We start from the raw sequence: 26,539 nt of genomic DNA, 5'->3' as shown, positions 1-26,539 counted from the left end.
TAGGTTATTTGCATTTCCATGTAAATTTTAGAATTATTTTCTCAATTACTATTTTTAAAAGTCTGCTAGGATTATCAACAAGATTGAGAAAAACTGATATTATAACAGTAATGAGTCTTCTACTCCCTGAACATGGTCTATCGTTCCATTTAATTAGATCTTCTTTACTTCTTCTTGATGGTATCTTCTACATCTTTTGTTACATTTTTATGTTTTTGTTTTTTTTTAAGTTTCTTGGGGTGACAATTGTTAATAAAGTTACATAGATTTCAGGTGTACAATTCTGTAATACATCATCTATATAGGTCACATTGTGTGTTCACCACTCAGAGTCAGTTCTTTTTCCATCACCATATATTTGATTCCCTTTATCCTCGTCTACCAACCCCTCCCTCCTTACCCTCTGGTAACCACTAAACTATTGTCTGTGTCTATGAGTTTTTGTTTCTTCATTTGTTTCTCTTGTTCTTTTGTTGTTTTCAGTTTTACATACCATATATCAGTGAAATCATGGTTTTCGACTTTTTCTGTTTGACTTATTTCGCTCAGCGTAATAATCTCAAGATCCATCCATGTTAGTACTATTTCATCTTTTCTTATGGCAAAATAGTATTCCATATTTTATGGGTTTTGATGCTATGATTTTTTTTTAAAGTTGTATTTTCCCACTGTATGCTACTAGTATATAGACATAACTTTGATCTTACTGCATTTATTTAATAAGCTTTTCTTTCTTTTCTCTTCCTTTTCTTCTTCCCCCATCCTCCTTTCTTTCTTTGTGATTCCTTAGGATTTGCTACAGAAATAATCATGACATGCAAATAATGGCAGTCTTACTTTTTTACACTCTTTATGACTTATTTTTTTTCTTGCCTTATTGCAGTGGCTCGGACCTTCACTACAGTGTTGAATAGAAGTGATGAGAGTGGTAATCCTTGCCTTGATCTGTTAAAAAAGAGACAACAGGCCCAAAGTGGAGTCAGTTGTGCTAAGCCCACATAACCAAACTGAGATTTTTTTTTTTTTTTAATTTTATTGGGGGATACTGGGGATCAGTGTGTTTTTCCAGGACCCATAGCTCTAAGTCAAGTTGTTGTTTTAAATCTAGTTGTGGAGGGCTGAGCTCACTGGCCCACATGGGAATCGAACCAGCGACCTGGGTATAATGAGCACTGCTGCACTGTGCTCTAACCAACTGAGCCAATAGGCGCCCAGCTCCAAGTCAAGCCATTGTTTTTCACTCCGTTGTGGAGGGCGCAGCTCACTGGCCCATGTGGGAATCGAACCGGCAGCCTGGGTGTTACGAGCACTGCACTCTAACCAAGTGAGCCAACTAGCCGCCCCAAACTGAGATTTAATACATAACTTATGTACAGTTTCAGCCTTCCCCGCAAGTGGAATCTTAAACCAGTCAATCTGGAATTACCTGGTCAGCGCTAGTGAGGTAGTCTGCCTGATAGACCTCTGCTGTCCCCTAAAAGAAGGTGACCTCACCTGAAACAATCGGCTCTTTGCTTTTATAACTTCCTTGTCCTGTTCCCTTCTGTCTGTAAAAGTCTTTTATTTTATATAGCTCTTCTGCCCTCCTTTCTGTCTGCCAAGTGGGATGCTGCCAATCCATGAATCATTGAATAAAGCCAATAATATCCTTAAAATTTGCTCAATTGAATTTTGTTTTTTAATAGATCTTAGGTGGAATATTTTCACCATTGAATATGAAGTTAGTTGTAACTTTTTAAATAGTGATCTTTAATACGATTGAAGAAGTTCCTTTTATTCTCAGTTTTGCTGAGTTTTAATCATGAATGGGGTTTGAATTTTATCTTTCCTGCAACTTTTGATACGATTATGTGGGGTTCTTTAATCTGTTAATAGACGAATTTCATTAATTGATTCTTCAAATGTTCTACCAAAATAAAAGCATAATTGTTATGTCTTTCTGATGAATTGACCCTTTTATCATTATGAAATGTTCTTTATCTTTCATAATACTCTCTGACTTGGGAGTCAGTTTTATCCCATATTAATATACTATGCCCATTGTCTTATGATTAGTATTTTCATGTTTGTTTCCTTTAATTTATAGGTTCCTCCCTTTTTTTCTTTCCTTACCTTTTCTCCTTCCTTCCTTCCTTCCTTCTTTCCTTCCTTCCTTCCTTCCTCGATGTTGGTCCTGTAGAGTTTTCCAGGGTCTGAATTTTCCTGATTATGTCTTCATGGTGGTATTTAATATGTTCCTCTGTTTATAAATTGATAGTTAAATAAAGAGGCCATTTGTAATCTTCATCACTACATTTATTATGCTTTGCATATAAAAGCTTCAGAGTTAAGTAAACATGTAACAGGTTAACCCAACCCCCAAAATTGAATTAATTTGATTTTGGATAAATAACTGACAGTTCATAATTAGCATGTCATGATTTGATTTTGTATTCTTTTTATTTTTATTAAATATGTTCTCTATTTTTTATAAATTTATATTTTCTGAAACACTGCATATTCTAGAATCATTTTCCCCTGTATATTAAGTCTTTGTCATAAATATTTTCAGTATTGGACCTTTATTATGTGAGCAGTCATTTGTTAACAAGTAGTAGTTCAGCTGCCTGAAAGAGTCAGTCTGCTTACATTTTATTTACTGGCAAAATTAGGACAATTGTACTAAAAAAATAATCTTAGTTATCAATGGTGGGTTTTTTTGTATGTCTTTTTTCTTTTTATATGTGAGGTATTATCTTGCTCAGCGTTTTCAGCTCTTCATTTTACTGTTTTTTGTTTTTTGGGTGTTTTTTCATTCTTGAAAAGTAAAGTGATTATTGAGTTGACCATTGGAATTGGAATGAACTTATTTAGTTAAATAGTGGAACAATTTTGACACCATCCCTCCTGATATGTTCAGGTACCATGAATTAGAAATCTGGTATATGGCAAGCTCGGTACATGTTCTCATCAGATTAACATTAATTCTGCTTTTTTCCCTCCCTTTCATCTCATGCCATAATATCTTAACAAGCCTTTTTGAAGTACCTTGCCTGTTGATAGGCAAATCCTAGATTTAATTTTAATAATACTTTTCTTAGCAGGGAATGTCTTTAAAATTTCTTTTCTCAGCAATGCAAACTAAATATACCATCAAATTACTGACATTGAAGACAGGGGACTTTTACAAAACAGTCTTGATGCACTCCTCATAAGAGATGGAAATGAGTATGACAGCATATTTTGTTTTCTATGTTGAATGAGACATTCAGTCACTGTATGATAAACACTGTGGTGGGTTTAGGAGGCATCGTTTCTTTTCTTTATGGGAAATAATAACAAGTCATTAAGACCAATGTTTTTTGTGTGTTTTTTTTAACTGTTACTGGTTTTCAGTTGACATTTGCCAATAAGGTATTTCCAGAAAGGAGGAATAAGTTTATTTATACTTTTTAAGAAGGTGTAGCTTTTAGGACAATATTTCTGAAAAATAAAATTGGCAGATTATTTGTTTCAGGTACTGAACAGTACAGTGAATATACAGGCTATGCCGAAACGTATCGTTGGGCCCGGAGCCATGAAGATGGGAGTGAAAGGTGAGTATGTTTCTGACTTTAGTATCGCATGGCCAAAGTTAAGGAATGTGACCTGTATATCCTGCCTCCCATTACTCTTATTTCAGGAATTTAACTTTCTTTTAAAATGAAGTATTACAGGTTCATTAGTAATTAAAATAGTATTACCATCTCTTTATGCCAAAGAGAAGAACAGAGAAATAAAAGCCAAAAGCCTAAGTCAAGAACAAGGACAGAGCTCTCAGCAGTTCTTTACCTCTTTGCTGCCAAGCTAAGCAGTTAATGGAGGTTAACTTCCAAGGCCAAACTAATTTAGTATAGGTTCTAATTATAGCTTAAAGCCTTTAAACAGCATGTTTTGTTATCCTTAACTTTTCTGGGAGATTAGGTAGGTGGGGAAAACCTATGTTCAGACAATTTGCCTAATGCCATGAAACATTTGACAGCAGAACTTACAGTAAACTTTGCTGCTGCTATTTTTTATTTATATTTTTACATGTTAACATCCTTGCTTCCCCCACCAAGTTGGTTTATCAGAGGTAACTTTTTACAGAAATGATGCCTGAAAGCGTGTGTGTATGTGCATGTGTGTGCATGTGTGTGCACGTGCACATGTGTGTTAATGAAAAAGCCATCATGGGAGAAAGAATCAGCTATTGCCCATGTAACCATGCGGACTTTGTAATAGCTCAAGTCCAGCCCCTGGTCTCTTTCCCTTTGTTTTGATTGAAATATGTAGTTGCAGCAATTATCTGTGTAGATGTTTAACTCCTGAGAATTATTTATAGACTAACATGAAGGTTTTTATTGCTGTTCTTCAGTGTGGAAAGTTGCTTGGCATATCAATCTATGCAAGTTGGTAAGAGATGAAATACTTGGAATGTCACGTTTCCAAAATCATCTCACCCAGTCCTTCCTCTTTCCACAGGCAATGTGTTATTGTCTGCTCTGCTGTTTGTCTTTTTAAAAACAATTTCACACATTCAGAATTGAGCACAGTAGGTAGAATGTTGTACTGAGTCATTACACAGTTTTTGTAACACTTGACTTCTTGGGATTATTTCTTGGACAATATATGGTAATGTCACGTCCTCAGTGACCTAGAGCAGGTCTTTCAAAACAAAGGAGGAATGAGCTCTTGTCGAAATACAAATGCCATGTCTTTAGTATTAGACGAAAACAAAGAACTAAGTGCCTTTTTTTTTTTTTGCCCCCAAATCTTTTAACCCGAGACTCATTATAAGTAATGTACCCATTTACAATACATCATGTTTGTTGTCTCTTCTGATTTTTCATTTTGCTGTTTAATGCCCAGCAGTCCACAATGTGTATGCCTTGGAATCTAGAATAAAATGGTATTTTCTGCCTTCCTGTTCTGCTGAGATGTGTAGCCATGGGTTGGTTTGTTTGTTCATTCGTTTTAATCTTTTAACCCTGCTAAAGTCTCAGAAGCCTGATATGGGAGGCTCTCGCTGAGTGAGGGCCGTTCACCCCTCCCCCACCCTTGTGTCCCCTCTTCCTGCCATAGGGACAACTGGCAGCGGCGCTGCACGGAGATTGTCGCCATCGATGCCCTTCACTTCAGACGCTACCTCGACCAGTTTGTGCCTGAGAAAATCAGACGTGAGCTTAACAAGGCCAGTAACCTTATTTCTTACTTCATCTGGCCACTCTCATCTATTTACTGTCATTTTATTAATGCTGAAATTAATGCTTTCTGGTAATTCTTGTAGTGTCAGTATGTCTGCCCACAGCTCTCCTGATTTAATGGGTCTGTCAGCTTGTACAAGATGTACTTTCCATTTCGTAATTGTTTGATTACTGATGCCAGATAGACTGTTGCTTGACATGAAGCCCACACATGCATTTATCTCATCAAGCACTTTTAGCTGCTTTGGAACATTGTCAGTGTAAAACCACATAGAACTGAACAAACCCTGAACGTTCTTTTAGACCTACCCAGTGACGTTTCCTCTACAGGGTATGCTGTCAGGGTGAAAAGAGATAAACCATAAAAGTCAAGTTACATTGTTATTAGTAAGAGTCATGTGTGAATTGTACATCGATTTGGTAATTTAATATATTGTGATGGAATCTATGACTTTCTGTGACACTTAATGCTGTCTACTATAATCACATTCTTTTCTAATTGTATTACAGAAATATTAAAAAGAGCCATTTTTATTGTTAGTTCAAATTTTCACTACTGTTAACCATAATAAATAAACTCTATTACACAATAGAGTACTGATACTATTCTCTAGATTTAGGGTCTTACCAAGACAGTTGGTATTTTCTTTAGTTCCTCAGAGTACTCTCACAGTCAAGAAGACTGACCCAATTCTGAAAACCATTGTTTAACTCCCACAAGTAGGATATAGTTATGAAATTGTTTATTAAGATGATGAGGTTTGTGGTTTTGCATAGGTATACGTGATACGTATTCCAATCCCTACACATGAACTTGATAATGACAGCAGACTGGGTGTACCACTGCAGGGAGACTGGGCTGCATGTGGTATCTGCTCCCGCATCTCCCCATCTTCTCCCTGAGTCTCACCACAGGAACTGTCTCTGTGAGGCTCCTCTTCTCTCAGCCGAACCACCTTGCCTGTCTATTATTAGGAAAAGAAACAACCAGATAAAACAGAAAGGCTTTTTTTACACTTACAACTTAGTAGATATTATGAATATGATTACATTTATTATCATATATCCTAATCTACTTGAGAATCTTATTGTTGGACATGTTCTTATAAATAATTTATTAGGTTATTTTAATGTTTAGCATTCTCAAAGGAATCTCACAAAAAGTTTGAAGAGTAAATGCATTGTTTTCCAAAGTTGAACTTATTAACAGATGTCATTTATCTTTTTTAAAAAGTAATTCCGCTATCCAGAAAGACTGTTCTTTGGTATATCAATAGGTAAATTTCTCTCTTTCACCTGACTCTGAAAGTCAGACATTTGCCTGAAGAATATTTTTATTATATTAGGTTGGTTTAAAAGTAATTGGTTTTAAAAGGTTAAAAACAATTACAAAAGCCACAATTACTTTTGCACCAACCTAATATTAGGTAGTTTTAAATGTGAGCCTGCTTTCACTGTTCCAAACTCTTGCCTTGTACAGTTGTCTCCAAGCACATGTTTTTATCATATAGTATATCAAGTAGAATAAGATTTATCTTTAAATTTTCATTAGATATTATGTATTAAACGTACATATGAATGTTTCACATGACCATTGATACCAGAAGACATTTATACAAGCAGTAGGTAGTTTGGAGTGAAATACATGAAAAGGAAATGTGTTTAAGCATAATCATATATTAGCACAGGTTTAAAGGTTCCCCTTTTTATGGATAAAGTCTGTATTCCCATAGATACTTTCTGTACGTGCTAGAACATTCATTTTTAGAAATTATCAACAAATACGATCTTTTAAAAAGATAACCCTGGGCATACATAAGTCTTTTCTTTTTTAATTCCCCATGACCAGTTGATGTTCTCTGCATTTACTTGTATAACACCAACTTTCAGTTTACCGGTCCTCAAAGACACCAGAAATTTTAAAAATGTGAAGCTTTGATGTATGTGAATAGGTTGTTAGTTGTGTTACCAACATTGAAAAACATTTATTTGTAGAATGTAGAGTCATTATGAGATACAGTTTATACAAAAAGAATGAGTCTTTAAATAACCTTCAGAAGAACTTTAATGTCATTCAGGTCGGTTCAGTGCCTGGCACACTGCCTTACTGATGGGAACTTCTAACAAATATTTACTAAATGAGTGAGTCAATGATTAATTAAACTTCTTGCATATTACCAGTACAGTTTTTTAAGATAAACTTTTTAGATATAAATACATCTCAGATCACTCAAAATGTTACAAATTTCTGGATATTTCCTAAATATTCTTTAAATGCTAAATAAAGCCCAGTAAATCCAGTGTCAATTCAAGTGTGAAACAGATGAAGCTATATGAAGCAGACAGATTGCCTTTTAATGTATAGTAATGCAGTTCTCTGTTTGTCTTCAACCTGCCATTATTTATGTCAATATGCAATCAAGTCCAATTTATATGTCACAAAAGATTCAGTCAAATGCATGTAGAAACTTTAAAAAATTATTCAAGTAACAATAGAGTAATCGCTAACATTGATTGCTTACAATATGCTAGGCACTCTACTTAGCCCTTAAAATTTGGTGTCTGGTTTAATCCTAACCACCCAGGGAGGTGTAGACAGTGATTCTAATCTCTGATTTAGAGACAGTGAACTGAGCCTCAGGAAGCTGACTAAGACTAACTTGCCCCAGGTCACACATATAGGCAGTGAGGAAGCCAGGACTTGAATCCAGGTTCCCTTCCTTCAAATTACTTTTTTAATATCTAGCTCCTCCCACCTAGAGATTACTATCATTGTATCTGTCTTTCTGGACTTTACCTATTTCAGTCTTATGTCATGAAGGTTATTCCCGCATTTGGTAGACACATGATCTTCTCTAAGCATGTATGCCCAGTTTACCTCTTTCAGTCATTCTCCTGTACTGTGAGCAAGCTGCCAGTTAATGCTTTTCTCAGTACCCTTTTCTGTTTGATACACTTTTTCAAGGAAAATTGAGAATCCCCCGCACCCAGCCTATTTAGTAAATTCCCATGAGACAAGGAAATACCACAGGTATATTTCCTTGGTATTTCACAGGTGCCGGTTGACACATTGGGTAACACTGAGAAAGCACCTGGTTCAGGCCTGGCACGTGGGAAGACATTTGATAAATGTATGTTATTTGGTTCACTATATTTGAAAACATTTGCTCTTTTAGCATAGAATTAGTTTTCTAATTCTATCATTGAGAAAAGAAGAAAGCAGTAAATGATTTTGTTAAATATATTGATGACTTACTTAAAAAACTAATCCAAATAACTTTGGGTCATCTAAATAAAAGCATTCCATCATTTATTATTTACACTTACCTATTAAAATAGAGTTATGAATTTTAGTACAAGCAACAGAGTTTTCCATAAACAGCACCATTTGGAGAGAATATTAAATGTTTTACACTGTGTTTTGTCAATTTAGGTTTAAAGCAGAAGTCTAATTATTAAATCACTTTAGAGATGACTTGCACAATTCTACTTTTCTTTTTTTTTTTTTTAAGAAAGCAAAACAAGGTTTATTGAAGTTAGGCAATGAGGATGCCCATGGCAGTGGCAATTCTACTGTTTTTTTCATGCCAGAGAGAAAGTAGGAAGGAATAGAAAAACTCCATTTTTCTAAATGAAGCAACAGAGCATCAGACCAGTTTTCACCATCAGAATTCAGTGTGGATCTTTGAACTCTGCAGGCCTCTCTGCTGCTTTTAGGCGTAATAATGGATAATAATGGAAATAACCAGATAGTAATGGAAAGGGCAATCCCACAAAGTGCCTTGTTACCTCTGGAAACAGTCTGCTCCGTCAAGGCTCCACCTCTCCTATTGGCCCCACATGTTACCTGCAAGTAGAGTTGGTTTTTAAAATGAAGAATTGGTCTCCTTTTGTCTAACTGATGCTGTGAAGCAATGTTTTATCCTGTGAGAAATCAGCTGGGTGACATTCTAGAAGAGAATTACCTTGTGATTGGAAAGACTTATGACTCCATCTTGCAAAAGTGGCAAATAGCTCAGCAAGGGAAGAAAGAAATCATCTGTGAAAAGTTGTATTGAACCATGTTAGACTCATTCCAGTAAGATTAAGTAATGAATATATTTCGAGGAGGCTTCTGGATCAGACATTTAACAGTCAAGAGACCACCCCAGCAGGAAATAACCACCATTACCTTATTTTAAATTGATTTGTTTATTGAATTTTTTAAAAATTTTTTATTACCCATCTCCAAATTTGGAAGGGGGTTGTTATTAAACCAAAGCTTGCTTGGTTAATAAAACTTACCAATACTTGCTGCTGATATTTCTAAGAAGTTTAACATCTAATCATTTATGATCTTAAAGTATGTCACTTTACTTTTCAGGAATATTAGTTCAAAATGTATCATTTTTAGTGAGTTTTCCCTTAAGTCTCTCAATATATAGAATCAGAATAACCAAAGAGATACCTAATCTAGTGTTCAATTTCACACATGAGGAAACTAAGGTCTACATAAGTCCTTCATTTTATATTGCATTTTTAAAAAGCAAAATCAATTTACTAATGTTACAGTTATTTTAAAGACAAAAAAGTCATCCATAATCCTACTTTTCAAATAGTTGTTTTGTTTGTGTAGGTATTCTCACATGAATATTTAGTTTCATATAAATGTGTTCAAAAGTTACCTATAATTTTGTATTTTACCTTTAATCATATATTGTAAATATTTTTCATACTTTTTAATAATCTAATAATATGTTTAATGGCCATAAAATTGGTTATATCGATATACTGTGACTTAACTACTATTTTTGAACAATTAGGTGGTCCCAATTTTTTCTCTAGTATACATAGTATAGTAATAAACGTCTTTGTACAATTGCTATTTAATCAAATAACAAAAGAAATTCACAAAATTGTTATTACTGAGTCTAAGGATAATTTTAAGACTTCTAATTAATATTTTATTCTCTTTCAAAATATTATATTTTTTTAATTATTTATTTTTAAGTATAGTTGGTATACAATATTATATATAACACATGTCCTTGCGTGGATGTTTGTGACTATTCCCCTGAGGACCATCTGTTTCCTGGACCCAGTTCTGGGCCTGTAGGTTTTTACTACTGTTTTCTTAGTTTCCTTCCTGCATCTGTCCTCACCACTTCCTGGTTGGGCTCTAGTTTTTAACTCTAGATACCAATATTTTCCTCCTGCCTTTTGCTTCTCTTTTGAAACCTTCAGGACTCCAAAATTACCTTTAATCTTCCCTCTCGTCTTCCCTTCCCATCAAAACTAATTCTGAGTGTTCATTGGTATCTTCTACTTACTGTGCTGAGGTATGAGTGTTTCCTTTTTTCCTCTTAAAGTTGTTTATTAGTAACAATAAGTAGCTCTTGCACTGGTGAATGTCATGTCAGGATGTGACGGAAGTTCAAGCTGGTTTTCTTTGACTCTTACTGCTCTGATTAATCTCTGATTAATCTCCTGGAGTGCTCTGGTTCCCGGTGAAGTATTTGTTGCCAGTGTGCAGCTCTTGAGAACTCCTAGTACCTTTCCCTGTGAAGTAACAACTTGGCAGCTCTTTTCAGGTCTCTTTGGTTCTTACTAAAGGAGTTCAGTTACTCCTGTAAAAGGAAGGGATTTCCTGAGTAGTGGCCCTGCCCTGGTCTCTATCATTTGAGAGGTCCCTCTACTAGAGAAGGGAGAAGCTTGGGTTGTCCTTCTAAAGGGAATTCAGAGGAGCTTGCTGTTTCTCTCCTGTTTCTGACCTTGGAAATGCTTGGTTTTAATAGAATAAAAGAATTTTGTATTTAATCATTATAAACAGTTATTCTTATATCTAAGTACTATGTGATTGTTTTATCATTTCATTTCTATCTGATTAACTTTTTGAAGTTTTATTTTATTTGATAAAAACACCAAATGCAGGTTAATTTCAGTTTTATAGTTTGTTTTAGTTGTGGCCATTTTTTTAATGTAGATTTTTTTTTAGTAAAATTGGTTAATGCTTTACATTAGATTTTGCTTCTAATAATCTAAATATTTCAAATTTTCTGTAGTTAGGCTTTAGTTTCACTAAGCTATTTTTGTTCATTAAAGAAAAGTTAGGCCAGCTATGTAGAGACAGCAGTGAGGAAGAGACTAAAACCATTCTGACAGTACAGAACAGAAATGACACAAACTAGGAAGCTGTGGAATCTTTCTCTTCATGTAGGCATGTTAGGAGGATTTGACAGGAAACCAAGTGGCAGAGTGATGTCTCTTCTGACAGTGAGTTTGTTTTCCCTCTTATTGGCACAAAGGCAGAGAGAGAGACTTTGTCTTTCAAGAACTTGCTCAAAAAATTGAGGTCTTTGATATTTTTTACCTGAAAGAGATTTTCAGAAGCTCCGTGCATCTGATTATACAGGTAATTTGTGAGTTCTCGTGTAAGCTCTGTACCACGTCATTGAATAATGGTCTGGTAGCGACTTATTAATATCTGTCAGGATTTACAGCCTAGGAGGGGTTGGAAAGAATAGCCTTGTTAATCCACCCAGACAGTGTGTAAAGTAAATTTTTATACCTTTGTGCAAACTTCAGAGAGCAATTTACTGTATTTCTTTGTATGGGTTTCATAGAGCATCTTTCTTTATCCTTGGTTTTTCTCTGGGAACATTTGTCACAGATTATTCTTTTTATTTTATTGACTGTTATGCATAAGCTATATTTTCGGCTTTGTTTCATACTTGAGAGAACCCAGGGGAAATTGCTTTGCGATTGTATTCAACCTCGTAGTATAGTCTGATCGTTTCAGAAAACTAAGAACCCTTAGGAGACAGAAAGACCAACTAGGCTGACAGCAAAGAAACGGAAACCAGAAACTCTGGGACCTTAACCTTAAACTGCAGTCTTCTCATATACAAAGTGAACTGTTCATGTAATTAATACTTAGCCAGCATCCTCGGGATATATTGTTCCTTTCTCAGGTTATGGCAAATTTTAAAATATGCTAGTTTCAAACAGAGCGGTGAAACTAGAGATCTTGGAGCTGGAAGGGATCCTAAGGTTATTTTGTAACCAGGTATAGGAATCCCTTTTCTATACAGTTGCTTACTCAATGTTAAGCATTTTAGTGGCAGGAAGCACATTTAAAAATCTAGTCACAGTTATTAATCGAGTCCCAATAATTCAGAGAGAGAGTGCTGAGGAAGCATAATAATTATAACCCCTTACTTTAATGAAAAAATGGTGATCAGGAGCCTTCTAATGAAAGTGTCTAAAGTGTCTTTCCTCCCTTTATTGGTGGTTTGTAATTGTGATACTATCCGTTCTTGAAATATCTCTGATATTTCCATTTATATGTCTTTGAGTTGGAAAAAGAAAACGAGATCTGTATTGGTTTAAGGGCTTGGATTTGCCCAGCATCAAAGCAAATAAATATTAGAATTGATCATTTCTTACTCTCTTCCTTGTATAATCCTCCAGTTTTCTGTTTTTCCCTCTACTTTGGCCCATAAGAATCAGTCAAAAAGAGACTGTTAGTGTCTAGTTATTCATGTGCTTTGATATTTCTTTCCTCCTGAAGGCTTACTGTGGATTTCTCCGTCCTGGAGTGTCTTCAGAGAATCTTTCTGCAGTGGCCACGGGAAACTGGGGCTGCGGTGCCTTTGGGGGTGATGCCAGATTAAAAGGTGAGTGGATAAGCTGTTACAAAGATACTAGCATTCTGACTCAGGAGAAAAGATAGTGCTTCATACTGAGTTGCTAATGTTCTTTCATCTTAAGAAACCACAGTATCTCAGAGAAGAGGAAAAGAATATTTAAGAGCATCCTCTTTTGTCTTACGGTGTTTAAAGGAATTTTTATTTTTATTTACTGTTTCCCTTCAGGGGTCACATTTCTCTGATCTACCAGGCAACTAAATTTCTCTTTAGTTGACTAGAGAGAGGGAAGAGTCCAAATGGCTATGAAGTTTCAAACCAAAGCACCCGCTCAAGCATGTTGCTTCACAGAAGTCATTTTGTGGACAGAGCTATTTCGCGGACTCACTCATTCATTCACCAAATTTATGGTGCATTTTCTCTGCCTCCTGCACTGTGGTTGGCTCTGGGAATATAAAGGGGAATAAGATGTGGTCCGTGCTTTGGAATCCACTGTCCAGAATATCAGAGAGAGGCATAGAGCAATGCAGCACACAGCACTGCGTGCTTTCATAGAGGTACACCGTGTGTGGCAGTACATCTTGGGGAGCTGCATGGATGACACAGATAAGAAGGCATTGGGGTACCCGAGGATCAACATTTCTGGCATTTTATTGTGTATGGTATAAAAACATCACAAAACCTGATCAACAAAGCTGTTGGCTGTTTACTAGATGATGACATTTGCACTATTCTCAAAAGTATGTTATAGAAAACTGTTACAGCATTACTGAGGATGGTGGCTGCTGTCTGCCCGCCCAACTCGTCCGACAGCAGCTGTGTGTGCTGCAGTGCAGTCCTGACACCAGCTACCTAGAGGTAGTGCAGGCCTCACAGCTTAAGGGCAGAGTCCTCCAAAAGACCACTCCTGTGTCACACCCCAGCCAAAAGGCTGGGGGACAGGGGAGGTGTCCCCCAGGCCACCCACACCTCTGACCAACTGGCCACCAAGTTGGGAGGTTCTCACAATCCCCCTCGGGTGTGGTAATTCACTAGCGTGACTAACAGCTCAGGATGGTGCTAGTATATAATTTCGTTGTAAAGGATACACATAGGGGAGATCTGGGAGGGAACACAAAGCTTCCCCGCCCTCTCCCTGTGGTGTCAGGGCAGTCACTCTCCCAGCACATCAGTGATTTGCCATCCAGCAAGCCCACTGACCTTTGGTGCCCAGGGTTTTTATTGGGACTTCGTACATAGGCATCATTGATTGGCTCATTGGCCACAGCACTGAACTTAATTTCCAGTCCTCCTGTCACTCCCTGGAGCTCTGTGGCTGAAAGTCTCAATGCTGAAGCCCTCTAGGGGCCCATTAGGCATGACTTTATTAGCATGACAAACACACTCAGGGAATTCCTAGGGTTTTTGAAGCTTCTGCCTAGAACCCAGGACTAACACCAGACCAATCCTTTGTTATACTACAGTTATCAAAATAAGAAAACAAAGCAAACATAAAATAACCAGCTGGCCTTGATAGCCAAACCAGATAGAGATAAAATCCATCTTATTGGGACTAGAACAGTGGAGTCTGTCATAATTTATGAGTCTCTTGTTTTTGTAAAAATGACACGTTTATTATTATATTTTAAAAGTTTTGCGGTGCGTGAAAGTCACCAGAATTCACTGTTAACTTTTTGGTGACCATCCTTTCAGACATTTCTATGTAACAATCTATGTATCCTTTTGATATAACACTATATAGTCTATGCTCTAACTTCTTTATTTTGAAAACCCTACAGGCTCATGAATGGCTTTCAGCACCAACTAATGTAGATGTACTGTTGACATTTTTTCATAGCTACATGACTTTCCATTGTATGTACCTGTATACTGTAATTTATTTCACCAATTCTCCATCGTAGACAATTGGTTTATTTTCTTTATCTTATAAGCAATACTGCAGTATATAATTATATGTTATATATAATTGTTTTCTGAGGTTTAATTCCTAGAAGTAAGATTAATGACTCAAAGGATATATATACTTTATATTTTGATACTTGTTACAAATTGTTTTTGAAAGCCTGTATCAGATTATAGTCTCCTTTGTATGGGCAACCTCACAAAGATGAGATTGTCAATCTTTTTAATTTCGCTGAGGTTCAATAATTTTCACATGTTTATTGATCATTTTTATTTGTTTTGTGAAAATTGCTTTTTCACGTCTTCTGCCCATTTAGTTCTTAGGGAGTCGTTTTGATTTTTCATTGGTTAGTAATAGCTCTTTGTATATTAAGAGATATTAATTATTTAACTCATATGTTGCAGGTATTTTTCTCAGTTTTTTCATTTATTTCATCCTGTTGGGTTGTTGTCATATGGAGTTCATTTTTATGTGTTCACATTTTTGTGACATGCTTAGAAAAATCTATTTCTTCATTCTATAGACTTTTACCCACATTTTCTTTATATTCAAAAACAAAGACTGCATGTTACTTTCAGTGTTTTGAAAGCCTATAGAAAAAGAATTTCAGATTTCTATTTTATGAAATTCTTTATCACCCTGAATTTGTTTGAGGAAACCTGTTTTTCACTCTGGACTTATTGATCTTATGACAGAGCTTTTTTCTGTTTTTCTCTTAAGTAAAATGAATGAGTACACTCAGGTCATCAATCCAGAAACCAGGTCTGCCTTAAGCTTTGGTCATTTGTGATGGACAACTTGGGAAGCTTTATAAGTGTGTTTGTTTCATTTTCTTCCTTTATGGCATAAAAGCCTTTCAGACTGCAGCTTTGCAGCCTATGGTAACTGTCAAGCATAGTACAAAAATTTTCACTATGGAATTTTTTTGCTGTTTTCAAGATTTAAACTTTAGAGTGATGTTTTGACCTTCCCCTTTATTTGCTTGAATAATCATTTAAAAAGTAGAAATAGTCATAACGTCCTTTAGTGGGGCTTGTTTACTAAACATGATTTTGAAAAGAAAGTTGTGGTACATGTACGTACTGAAATATTACCCAGGCATTATTATTAACTATTGCAGAAATATAACTGCCGACATGGGAGGATGTTTCCGGAATCTGCCAGATTGGGGAAAATGTACAGTACATGTAATATAATCATTTTTAAAATTAAACTGTGAACATAAAACATACCCAAATTTGAGATTCTCTGTGTTTATCTGTTTATGTACAAAGATCAACAATGGTTGTCTCTAGGTGAGTAATACAGATGTTCTTTTCCTTTTAATCTGTATTTTTCTGTTGTGAGCACACATTGGTTTTTTTCTTGTTTTTTTTTTTTAAAGATTTCATTGGGGAAGGAGAACAGGACTTTATTGGGGAACAGTGTGTACTTCCAGGATTTTTTCCAAGTCAAGTTGTTGTCCTTTCAATCGTAGTTGTGGAGGGTGCCGTTCAGCTTCAAGTTGTTGTCCTTTCAGTCTTAGTTTTGGAGGGCGCAGTTCAGCTCCAGGTCCAGTTGCCGTTGCTAGTTGCAGGGGGTGCAGCCCACCATCCCTTGCGGGAATCAAACCTGCAACCTTGTGGTTGAGAGGATGCGCTCCAACCAACTGAGCCATCTAGGACGCAGCTCAGCTCAAGGTACTGTGTTCAATCTTAGTCGCAGGGGCGGAGCCCACCATCCCTTGCGGGAGTTGAAGAATAGAACTAGCAGCCTTATGGTTGAGAGCCCACTGGCCTATGTAGGAATCGAATCGGCAGCCTTCCGCATTAGGAGCCTGGAGCTCCAACCGCCTGAGCCACCGGGCCAGCCCACACATTGTTTTTATAACAAAAAATTGTATCAAATTTTTTTTTGACAACACAGATGGACCTTGAGGGCATTATGCTAAGTGAAATAAGTCAGACTGAGAAAGACAAATGCCATATGATCTCACTTATATGTGGAATCTAAAAAAAGCAAACAAAAAACCAAGCTTATACATACAAAGAACAGAGTCGTGGTTGCTTAGGGTTGGGGTGGTAGGCGAAACCAGTGAAGGGGGTCAAAAGGTACAAACTTCCTATTATAAAGTAAGTCATGGGGATGTAATGTACAGCATGGCGACTATAGTTAATAATACTCTATTGTATATTTGAAAGTTGGTAAAACTGTAGATCTTGAATGTTCTCATCACAAGAAAAAAAATTTTGTAACTACATCTGGTAATGGATGTTAACTAGACTTATTGTGGTGATCATTTCCCAATATATACATATATCGAATCATTATGTTGTACAACTAAAACTAATATAATGTTATATGTTACTTATATTTTTTTAAAAAATGTCAGCCATTGGGATGATATAAGCTCCTCTTTATAAGCCCGCCGTCTCATTGATCACATTGCGGACATGAGCAAGGGGGCATTTTAATGCCAGATTAATCTCCAAGAGAAGAGAGCACCAAGAAAGAGGTGTTTGCTTGTGAACCAGTATTGGGGAGATAGAGCAAGTGCATAAAGAAGAATCAGAGGCTATGGTCCAATTCAAAGTATCGATAAATGACACAAAGTTGGAAAACTAAAATCCTCTGAGAGTAGATAAACACAAGCCAATATTAACTTTTTCTCTACTGGCCATCTTTATCTGTCCCTAGGTCTTATTAAACCTTTCCTGAAGACTCTCCTGAACCATCACGTGCTAACAAGGGAAGGAAGGAAGGAAAGGAGGATAGTAAGGAAAAAAAATCATGGATGGAGAACATGGGGATGTGTGAATCCTTAAATTTGTATTTCTTGTATTAGAAATAAGGCTAAATATTTTTTAATATGCGTGGTGCTTAATTGTACTTGAGTTTTGCAGTTTATAACCATTTAATTTTGAACTGTTTCCATTGTGTATTATGCTTATAGCTATTAAGAGAATATTTTTCATATATTCTTTTATTCAACAGACACTAACAACCTTCTGCCTCCAACAGCCCGTGCCCCTGGAGCCAGAGGGTAGGAAAGGAGGGGCCTGGGGAAGCAGGAGGGCTTGGTGCCGACCACCAGCAGCAGCCCATTACCTGTGCTGCACACACACCAGTGCTACCAAACGGGTGCTCTGTCCTGCCAGACCCCCACCTTTCTGAGCACTCTGTGGACGCCCATGGGAAAGCTTTTGAGTGATTGTGGACTTGCCTATTTCTGGGGCTCCTAGCTATTCCAAAATGACCCCCTCCTGCTCCCACCTCCCCCACCCAGTCCACATTTGGCTTTTAAAATTTTTTTAGTTTTAGCTGATTTATTCTTAGCCATCTGTATGGTGCCCACCTCATTCTCCTGTGCTCTTTCAAAGATAATAGTTTCTGTGTTTCTGTGTTTGGTTCCCTGCAAACTCAGCTCCCTGGTAGACTCCAGAAAGTTAGGATTCTGTAGCTCACTTGTCCTTTTCTCATAGAAGCAGTGTTTTTTGTTGTTTTGTTTTTGTTTGTGGGTTTTTTGCAGCTTTAGTCACCTCATCTCAGTAGAGACTGTGGAGTGGCTCCTGCCCTAAGTGTACCACCAGGCACTCATGCGATGTTCAGGAGATAATTTAAAACCATTTCTAAATGGTTGGTTCAAAAAAAATTGTTTCTTTTATCTGTTATTTCTAATTTGATTGCATTGTAATCAGAGAGTGCAGATAGTATTATTTCTTTTTGGAGTTTTTTGAACATCTCTTTGTGGCCTAACGGTTAATTGTTGTAGATATTATGTTGGCTCTTGAAAGATGTCTCTGAGGGTATAGAACTTATTCTATGTCTGTTAGACTCTATACCTATTAGATCTGACCCTATATCCTTCTAACTTTGCTTGCTTTGTAAAGGGATTGAGTTGTGCTCTTGTTAGTGTTTTTGTCAATTTCTCTCTTTTTTTTTTTTAATTGAAGTTTATTGGGATGACAATGGTTAGTAAAGTTACATAGGTTTCAGGGTTACAATTCTGTAATACAGTTTCACATCATGTGTTCACCACCCAGAGTCAGTTGTCCTTCCATCACCATATATTTGATCCCATTTACCCTCATCTACCACACACTCCCCTCCTTACCCTCTGGTAACCACTAAACTATTGTCTTTGTCTATGACTTTTGTTTCTTCATTTGTTTGTCTTGTTCTTTTGTTGTTTTCAGTCTTACATCCTATATATCAGTGAAACCATATGGTTCTTGACTTTTTCTGTCTGACTTATTTCATTTAGCATAATAATCTCAAGATCCATCCATGTTGTCCCAAATGGCAGTGTTTCATCTTTTCTTATGGCAGAATAGTATTCCATTGTGTGTATATACCACATGTTCTTTATCCAATCATCTACTGAAAGACACTTTGGTTGTTTCCATGTCTTGGCCACTGTAAATAAAGCTGCAATGAACATTGGAGCACATATGTCTTTATGGATAAATGTTTTCAGATTTTTTGGGTAGATACCCAGGAGAAGGATTGCTGGGTCATATGGTAATTCTATTCTTAATTTTTTGAGGAACCTCCACACTGCCTTCCATAACGACTGCATCAATCAATCTGCATTCCCAGCAACAGTATATGAGGGTTCCTTTTTCTCCACAGCCTCTCCAACACTTGTTATTATTTGACTTGTTGATGATAGCCATTCTGACTGGGGTGAGGTGATATCTCATTGTGGTTTTGATTTGCATTTATCTGATGATTAGTGATGTTGAGCATTTTTTCATATGTCTATTTGCCATTTGTAAGTTCTCTTGGGAGAAATGTCTCTTCGGGTCCACTGCCCATTTTTCAATTGGGTTGTTTGTTTTTCTGTTGTTGAGTTTCATGAGTTCCTTGTATATTTTGGATATTAGTCCCTTATTGGAGGTATTGTTTGCAAAAATCTCCTCCCATCCAGTTGGTTGCCTCTTTATTTTGTCGATGGTTTCTTTGTGCAGAAACTTTTTAGTTTGATATAGTCCCATTCATTTATTTTAGCTTTTACTTCCCTTGCCTTTGAGGTTAAATTCATAAATCCTCTTTGAACCCAAGGTCCATAAGTTTAGTACCTATGTTTTCTTCTATATAGTTTATTTTTTCAGGTATTATGTTTAGGTCTTCAATCTATTTTGTCAGTTTCTCTTTGCATTTCCTTCAGAGTTTATTTTTTGTATATCCCCATAGTGTGTTACCTGACTTGTGAAAGATTATGCCATTGCTACTTTACTGTAATTAAAAGGTATTTCTTTTCACCTGTTACAACCCTTTTTTCGGTTTCCTGTGTACAGAACAACATAGTGATTAGACATTTATATAACTCACAAATTGATAACCCCAACAAGTCTGTTACCCATACATAGTTATTACAATATTATTGACTAATTCCCTATGCTGTACTGTGTATCCCTGTGACTATTTTTTTTAATATGGTTGACATTCAATATTATTTTATATTGGTTTCAGGGACAACATAGTCGTTAGACATTTCTATAATTTGTGAAGTGATCCCCCCGATAAATCTAGCACCCATCTGGCACCATCAAGTTTTTACAATATTATTGACTATATTCCCCATACTGTATTTTACATCCCAGTGACTATTTTGTAACTACCAGTTTGTACTCCTTGATCCCTTCACCTTTCTCACCCATTCCCCAACGCCCCTCCCATCTGGTAACCATCAGTTTGTTCTCTGTTTCTATGGGTCTGTTTCTGTTTTGTTTATTTTGTTCTTCAGATTCCACATGTAAGTGAAATCATATGGTATTTGTCTTTCTCAGTCTGACTTATTTCACTTAGCATAATGCCCTCTAGGTCCATCCAGATTGTCACAAAAAGGTATCTTGATATTGTAGTTCTGTGCATTTTCTTTTCTTTCCCTATTCCCTACCTTTACTGTCCATAAGTGACTTTCAAATACAATATGCTCAATGAATTTCTATTTAACAAATTTATTCAACAACCTCTGTATGCCTTTTGTTAATCTATGGCTTTGCACATTCTTAAATTGTTTCTCTATATTTGGCTAATTCCTTCTGTTCCTTTAAGGCTCTACTCCAATGTTAACTATTCCGCAAAGATCTCCCTTCCTCTCTCACCCCCCAACCCCCCACCCTGCAAAAAAATTCTGTATTAGGACTCTTTCAATTGTAAGAGACACTAATGTACCTTATCACTTAAAGCCTGAGAGGGGGTTGTTATTGGCTGGTGGGGCTGAGAAAGGAAGAGTAGACTGGGCCTCAGGGATGACTGGGTCCCAGGATCAGAGGCTGCCTCTTGTGTCTTGGTTCCTCTCCTGCCTGCTTCTCTCAAGATGATAGCTTCACTCTCTTCTATTTCCGTTGGTTATCTGCGTGGCAAGAGCTGGGACAAAATAGTTCCAGGCTTACAATGTTGTATTTGAGTCCCTAGAGGAAAGGAGGACTCCTTAGTTTAAAAATTCTATGGAAATCCTCTAATTTGACCAACTTAGATCACTTTCCCATACCTTGGACCAAATCATTGTAGCCAGGGATTCAATAAACACTGGACACATCCCCTAATGAGAATCTCCAGTTGATTTTTATTGCATATTTATATTAAAGGAAAAGTTTTCTGAGATTATAGAAATTTTGTATAAATTCGTTTTCTTTCATACCTTATGTCCCATTTACATCAAACTTAAATGATGTTTTTGCTAGTTATTTTGCTAGTTTGGAGTCAAGATAGCTAAACTCCAAGAAAACCATTGTTGTAGAAAAGATTAGAACCTAGACAATGCTGAGAATCATTTTCTGTGGTTGGCGTAGCCTCCCTCTTTTGCTGGGGTTTGTGAGAGGTCTGGTTGGAGATGTAGGAACAGGGTGACTGTCAACAAAAAGTAGGAGGTAGAAGAACAGAATTATGGACCAGCTCATTCCAACTTGTCTACCACAGTTTCCTCCTCTCCTTGCTTCCTTCTGTTAGAACACACCACACTGCATTTTTCTCACAGCCTTGTTCCTACACATGGGAGTAGAATATTTCTTCCTTAGCATTTCCGCATTGTTCTCATCTGTTGGGCCCAGTGCCTAGACTGGGGTCTTGTATGATAGTTCATTCAAAGTAGAGTGAGTGGAATGGTTTTCACGAGCACCTTGGAGATGCCATTGAGTTGGTGGATCTTAGAAGTGGCTTTGGGAATTTTTTTTAACTCTGGAAGTTGCTGGTGATCAGCCAGGTTTAAGAAATGCTGCATTCTCTTCTTTTGTTTGCACAGTTACTCTTCAGTTTATAGCCTCATTTTTACAAAGAGGAGACAAAGGTTTGTAGAGAGGCTAGTAAACCTGCCCAAAGAGAGACAGCTGGTCAGTGTCAGAACCAACATTAAAACTTGGCCTATCTTCCTCAAAAAACAATATATCTTTTTATTATGGTGATGATTTTATTAGATGATGATGATGATGATGATGATGATGATGATTGAACATGTTGAATGCATTCTGTGTTCCAGGAAATGTACTAAGTGCATTTCTTAAGTGTATTAGCTCCGAACAGCCTATTAGGTAGATTTTATTTTTATCTTTATAGGTGAAATAACAGGCATAGAGAAGTAAGTGACTAGCCTGGGATCACAAGGGTATCAAGTGGCAGTGCTGGGATTCAAACCAGGATTGATGCCCAAGAGCCTTATGCTCTTGCTGTTTAATCTTAATTGACACAAACTCCGTATCTGGATCTAGATTTGGGAGTTGGCATTCTGGAGATGGTGGTTGAATTCTTGAGGAGAGAGAAGAGAAGTTAAAGCAGATAAAAGGACCAAGGATTGAACCGTTAGTAATATCTGGGGGGTGGGGGGGCAGGTGGTATCAATATTAAAAGCAGTCGCCAGAGGTCAAGACCAGTTAGCGAGTAAGAGTCGGCCTGGAAGCTCGAGCTAAAAGCCTTTGGGGCTGGTGCAGTGCTTGAGCTTTCAGGATAATCAGACCTGAGAGCTCACAAAACACCTTGGGTTTCATGAGAAGGACATCAGTGGTACTTTCAAATCTATACTGTTTTAACCTTGCTTGCCAATATGCATCTAAATAATGTAAATAAACAACGTGAGGCAGTTCTTCTGACTGGCATGTGCTAAGTTTTCTTGGAGTAGAGCACAGCATGGCAGTTTTACAGCATAGCAGGTCAGTCTGCCAGGGTTCAAATGTCAGCTCCACTGCTTTCTGACTCGGTGACCTTAGACAAATGACCTACCCTTTGGTGCCTATACAAGGTGTGACCAAACAATAAGGTGAATGTTTAAATTTAAAAAATTATTACAATAAAAGAGATGTTGCCAGTAATCCCCCTCACTTTGAACACACTTATCCCGTCGTTCTTGCCACTTTCTGAAAAAGTTCTGGAAGTCCTCTTTCGTGAGTGTCTTTAGTTGTGCTATCATAACTGCCTCGATGTCCTGAATCATTTTGACTTTGGGGAAGAGCCCGAAGTCGCATGGTACCAGATCGGGTGAATAAGGGGGATGAGGACGTGCTGTTATGTTTTTATGTGACAGAAATTGCTGTACCAGAAGTGATGTGTGACACAGAGCATTGTCATGATAGAGGGTGATTTATGACACACTTTAAAACACACCTTCTCTCAACCGTAGCTCACACCCGACTGACTGCACCGAACAAGTTGAAACTTGTCGCACACTGTTACTAAGGTTGGACACGCTCCTTTCTGTATTGAAGATCCCTGCCTTTCTGTTGGACTGCTATTGGGCAATAGCAGTCACCGTATTTTGTGAACACAAAGGAAAGGCTCCGTGTCATACATCGCTTCTGGTACGGCAATTTCTTTCAAATAAAAACATTACAGTGTGTCCTCATCCGCCTTATTCACCATATCTGGAACCATATGTGACTTCTGGCTCTACCCCAAAGTCAAAATGACCATGAAAGGTAAACGTTTTGAATCAATTCAGGACATGGAGGCCACCACGACAGCACAACTAAAGACATGAAAGAGGATTTCCAGAACTGCTTCAGAAAGTGGCAAGAATGATGGGATAAGTGTGTTTGAAATAAGGGGGAGTATTTTGAGGGGGATTAATGGCAATGTGTCTTTTACTGTAATAATTTTTTTTTTATTTAAACATTCACCATATTGTTTGATCACACCTCATATATCCTTATTTTCAAAATAGAGATAATACTAATATTTACCTTCTTCAGTTTTCACGACGATTAAATGAGTTAATCATTGTAAATCTTGTTTGTGCTTATAAAGCAGCATGATATAAGAGATCAGTGTTAGCAGTTGTTACTAATATTACATGCTGATGGCCTCAAACCACACCTATGATGTGAGTATCCATCATTTTACTCATTTTTTGTTTGGTTCATCTGTTGCAAGAGGGCACTATGAATTGTTTTTTGATGTTATTCAGATTTATTTGAATTTCTTTCATAGCTTAATTTTGATGCCAAAAAGAAAATTAGAACCAGGCTCCCTGCAGGTTAATTTAAGTGATTATTTTGGCACCTAGTTGTACTTGAAGTTAGAATTTAATGCTTTTATATCATACTTGGATTAGGTCCACACATCCTATTAAATTTGTGATGCAGGAGAGTTCACTTAAATCATGAGACACAATTCTCTAGATTTGCAAAGGTCTTGGAGATGTAGATTGTGAGGTCTGAAGACAGTTTTGTTTAAAATGATCTCTTGTTAGTGATTCCTGATGTATCTAGGGCGAAGATTTATTTATATTTCTGAAATTTCATTTGTATATTTATAGACTAATGCAAGGAGAAAGACTAGAAGAGATTATGGAATCCTACCCTCTGAAAGAGTCTTTAGTGATCTGATTGAACTCCTTCATTGCGTAGCTGGGGAAATGTGGGAAAGAGAGTTCAATGATTTGGCTAAAGTCATAGAGCTCGGTAGCTAGCAGAGGGGTGAGGACTGAATGAGGTCTGCTGTCTCCAGTCTCAGCTTGTCTAACACAGGCTGTATTACATTGTGAACCCAAACAGAAACAGATGTGAAATCAAGAATGTGACATGAATTAGTCTCTCTCATTAGGATCCAGCCTCTTTTTTGTAGCTCTGTCAAGCTTCACTCTAAGAGCCTATCCCACAGGGACAAAATGGCCTGTGAAGCATTTAAAAAATAAATTCTATAGGGAGATAAATTTTAAATATTTTTATTAATATTTCATTTTCATATATGGCAAATGACCACTTATCTAGTATTTCTATATGTAAGGAGGAAATGGGACTAAAAGGACATTTCTTTGGGTCTCCTCTTTTTTTAAATAGGAAAAACTTAAAGCCAAATTTTCATTCAAACTAAAAGATAAGAAACGATACCTCTTGGTAGAGGAAGATGACGATTTATTAGTTTCCATTTTTATGTGTAGTTTATGTTAATTTGGAACCTTTTGAAATTGAGTGTACTGAAGCTTTAATGTATGTGTAAGTTGGTTGAGCAGTTTTAATTAAAACATCTGTATTTTGAGATTAATTACTTCCAATACTCTGAGACTAATGAGGCCTTGTCATGGTACTTCACGTGTTGTGGATACTCAATAAATAGTAGTTTGGAAATTAGGAAATACTTTGGTATTTTAGAATCTCACATGTAGTATAGTGTCTTAGATACCTTCTACAATCTGGGGATACTCAACTATGTCAAATTTACTAGTTCAATTTAAAAATATTTTTCCTTCCTACATAATTTTTAAAACTTTTTATTTACAAATAATTTCAAATTTATAATAGTTGCGAAAAGTAAAATTAATACCTCTTTATATGTATATATACGAGGTGTGATAAAAAAATGGTGAATGTTTAAATTTAAAAATTTTATTACAGTAAAAGACACATTGCCATTAATCCCCCTCAAAATACTCTCCCTTGCTTCGAACACACTTATCCCATCATTCTTGCCACTTTCTGAAGTACTTCTGCAAGTCCTCTTATGTGAGTGTCTTTAGTTCATCCTCCATCATGACAATGCTCATGTCACATATTACTTCTGATACAGCAATTTCTGTCAAATAAGAACATTACAGAGTGTCCTCATCCACCTTATTCACTGGATCTGGCACTGTGTTTCTTCCTGGCTCTTTCCCAAAGTCAAAATGACCATGAAAAGTGAATGTTTTGAATCGATTCAGGACATCGAGGCAACCACGACAGCACAACTAAAGACACTCACAAAAGCGGACTTCCAGAATTTTTTCAGAAAGTAGGAAGAACTATGGGATAAGTGTGTTTGAAGCAAGGGGGAGTTTTTTTGAGGGGGATTAATGGCATGTATCTTTTACTGTGATAATTTTTTAAAATTTAAACATTCACCGTATTTTGTGATCACACCTTGTACATATATGTGTATCTATATATGTATAAATGTATACACATACAATTTTTTTTCTGAACCATTTGAGCTTAGGTCATATACATTATGCTCCTTTGCCTAAATACTTCAGTGTGTTTCCTAAGAGTAAAATATTTTCTTATATAAACACATTGTAGTTATTAAGTTCATAATTATACATTGATTGAGTTTTTTTTATCTGCTCTGTCATCTATGTTCCAGTTTTGTCAGGTATCCTAATAGAACCATTTATAGCTTTTTGCCCTCCAATAAAGAGTCTACAGTCAGGCATTACGTTTAATTGTCATGTCTTGTAGCCTCCTTTTGAATCTGGAGTATTCCATAGCCTCTCTTACGACATTGTCATGTTTGAAGAATACAGTGTTCCTCGAGTTTGTCTGCTGTTTCTCATAATTAGGGTGAGGTTATGCAGTCTTGGTCCAAGCAGTGCATAGGTGATAGTATTTAGAGGCACTTGATGACATCTGACCCCA

The 26,539-nt window shown here is 36.7% G+C and overlaps 1 protein-coding gene and 1 long non-coding RNA gene across 9 annotated transcripts in view; one reads left to right on the top strand and one right to left on the bottom strand.

The window, feature by feature from the left end:
• Positions 1–26,539, top strand: part of PARG (poly(ADP-ribose) glycohydrolase) — a 142,381-nt gene that overhangs the window by 109,342 nt on the left and 6,500 nt on the right. For 7 of the 8 annotated variants that reach the window (XM_074337273.2, XM_074337270.2, XM_074337271.2 and 4 more), the window contains 3 exons: positions 3,497–3,575; positions 5,083–5,191; positions 12,754–12,859. In XM_074337273.2, coding sequence (XP_074193374.1) covers positions 3,497–3,575; positions 5,083–5,191; positions 12,754–12,859 — 294 coding nt within the window. Of the gene's footprint in view, positions 1–3,482; positions 3,576–5,082; positions 5,192–12,753; positions 12,860–26,539 lie in introns of all 8 variants that reach the window. The other variant, XM_088792127.1, reaches the window with a different exon arrangement.
• Positions 5,974–10,892, bottom strand: LOC109437157 (uncharacterized). Its single transcript, XR_002136204.2, has 3 exons — positions 10,514–10,892; positions 8,994–9,051; positions 5,974–6,169 (listed from the first exon to the last, which is right to left on the bottom strand). It is a non-coding gene; the product is annotated as an uncharacterized LOC109437157 (long non-coding RNA).

Source organism: Rhinolophus sinicus, chromosome 15 (assembly GCF_057876585.1).
Source record: "Rhinolophus sinicus isolate RSI-liver-muscle chromosome 15, RSI-T2T, whole genome shotgun sequence".
Lineage (NCBI taxonomy): Eukaryota > Metazoa > Chordata > Mammalia > Chiroptera > Rhinolophidae > Rhinolophus > Rhinolophus sinicus.
This window is presented reverse-complemented; position numbering and strand designations above follow the sequence as displayed.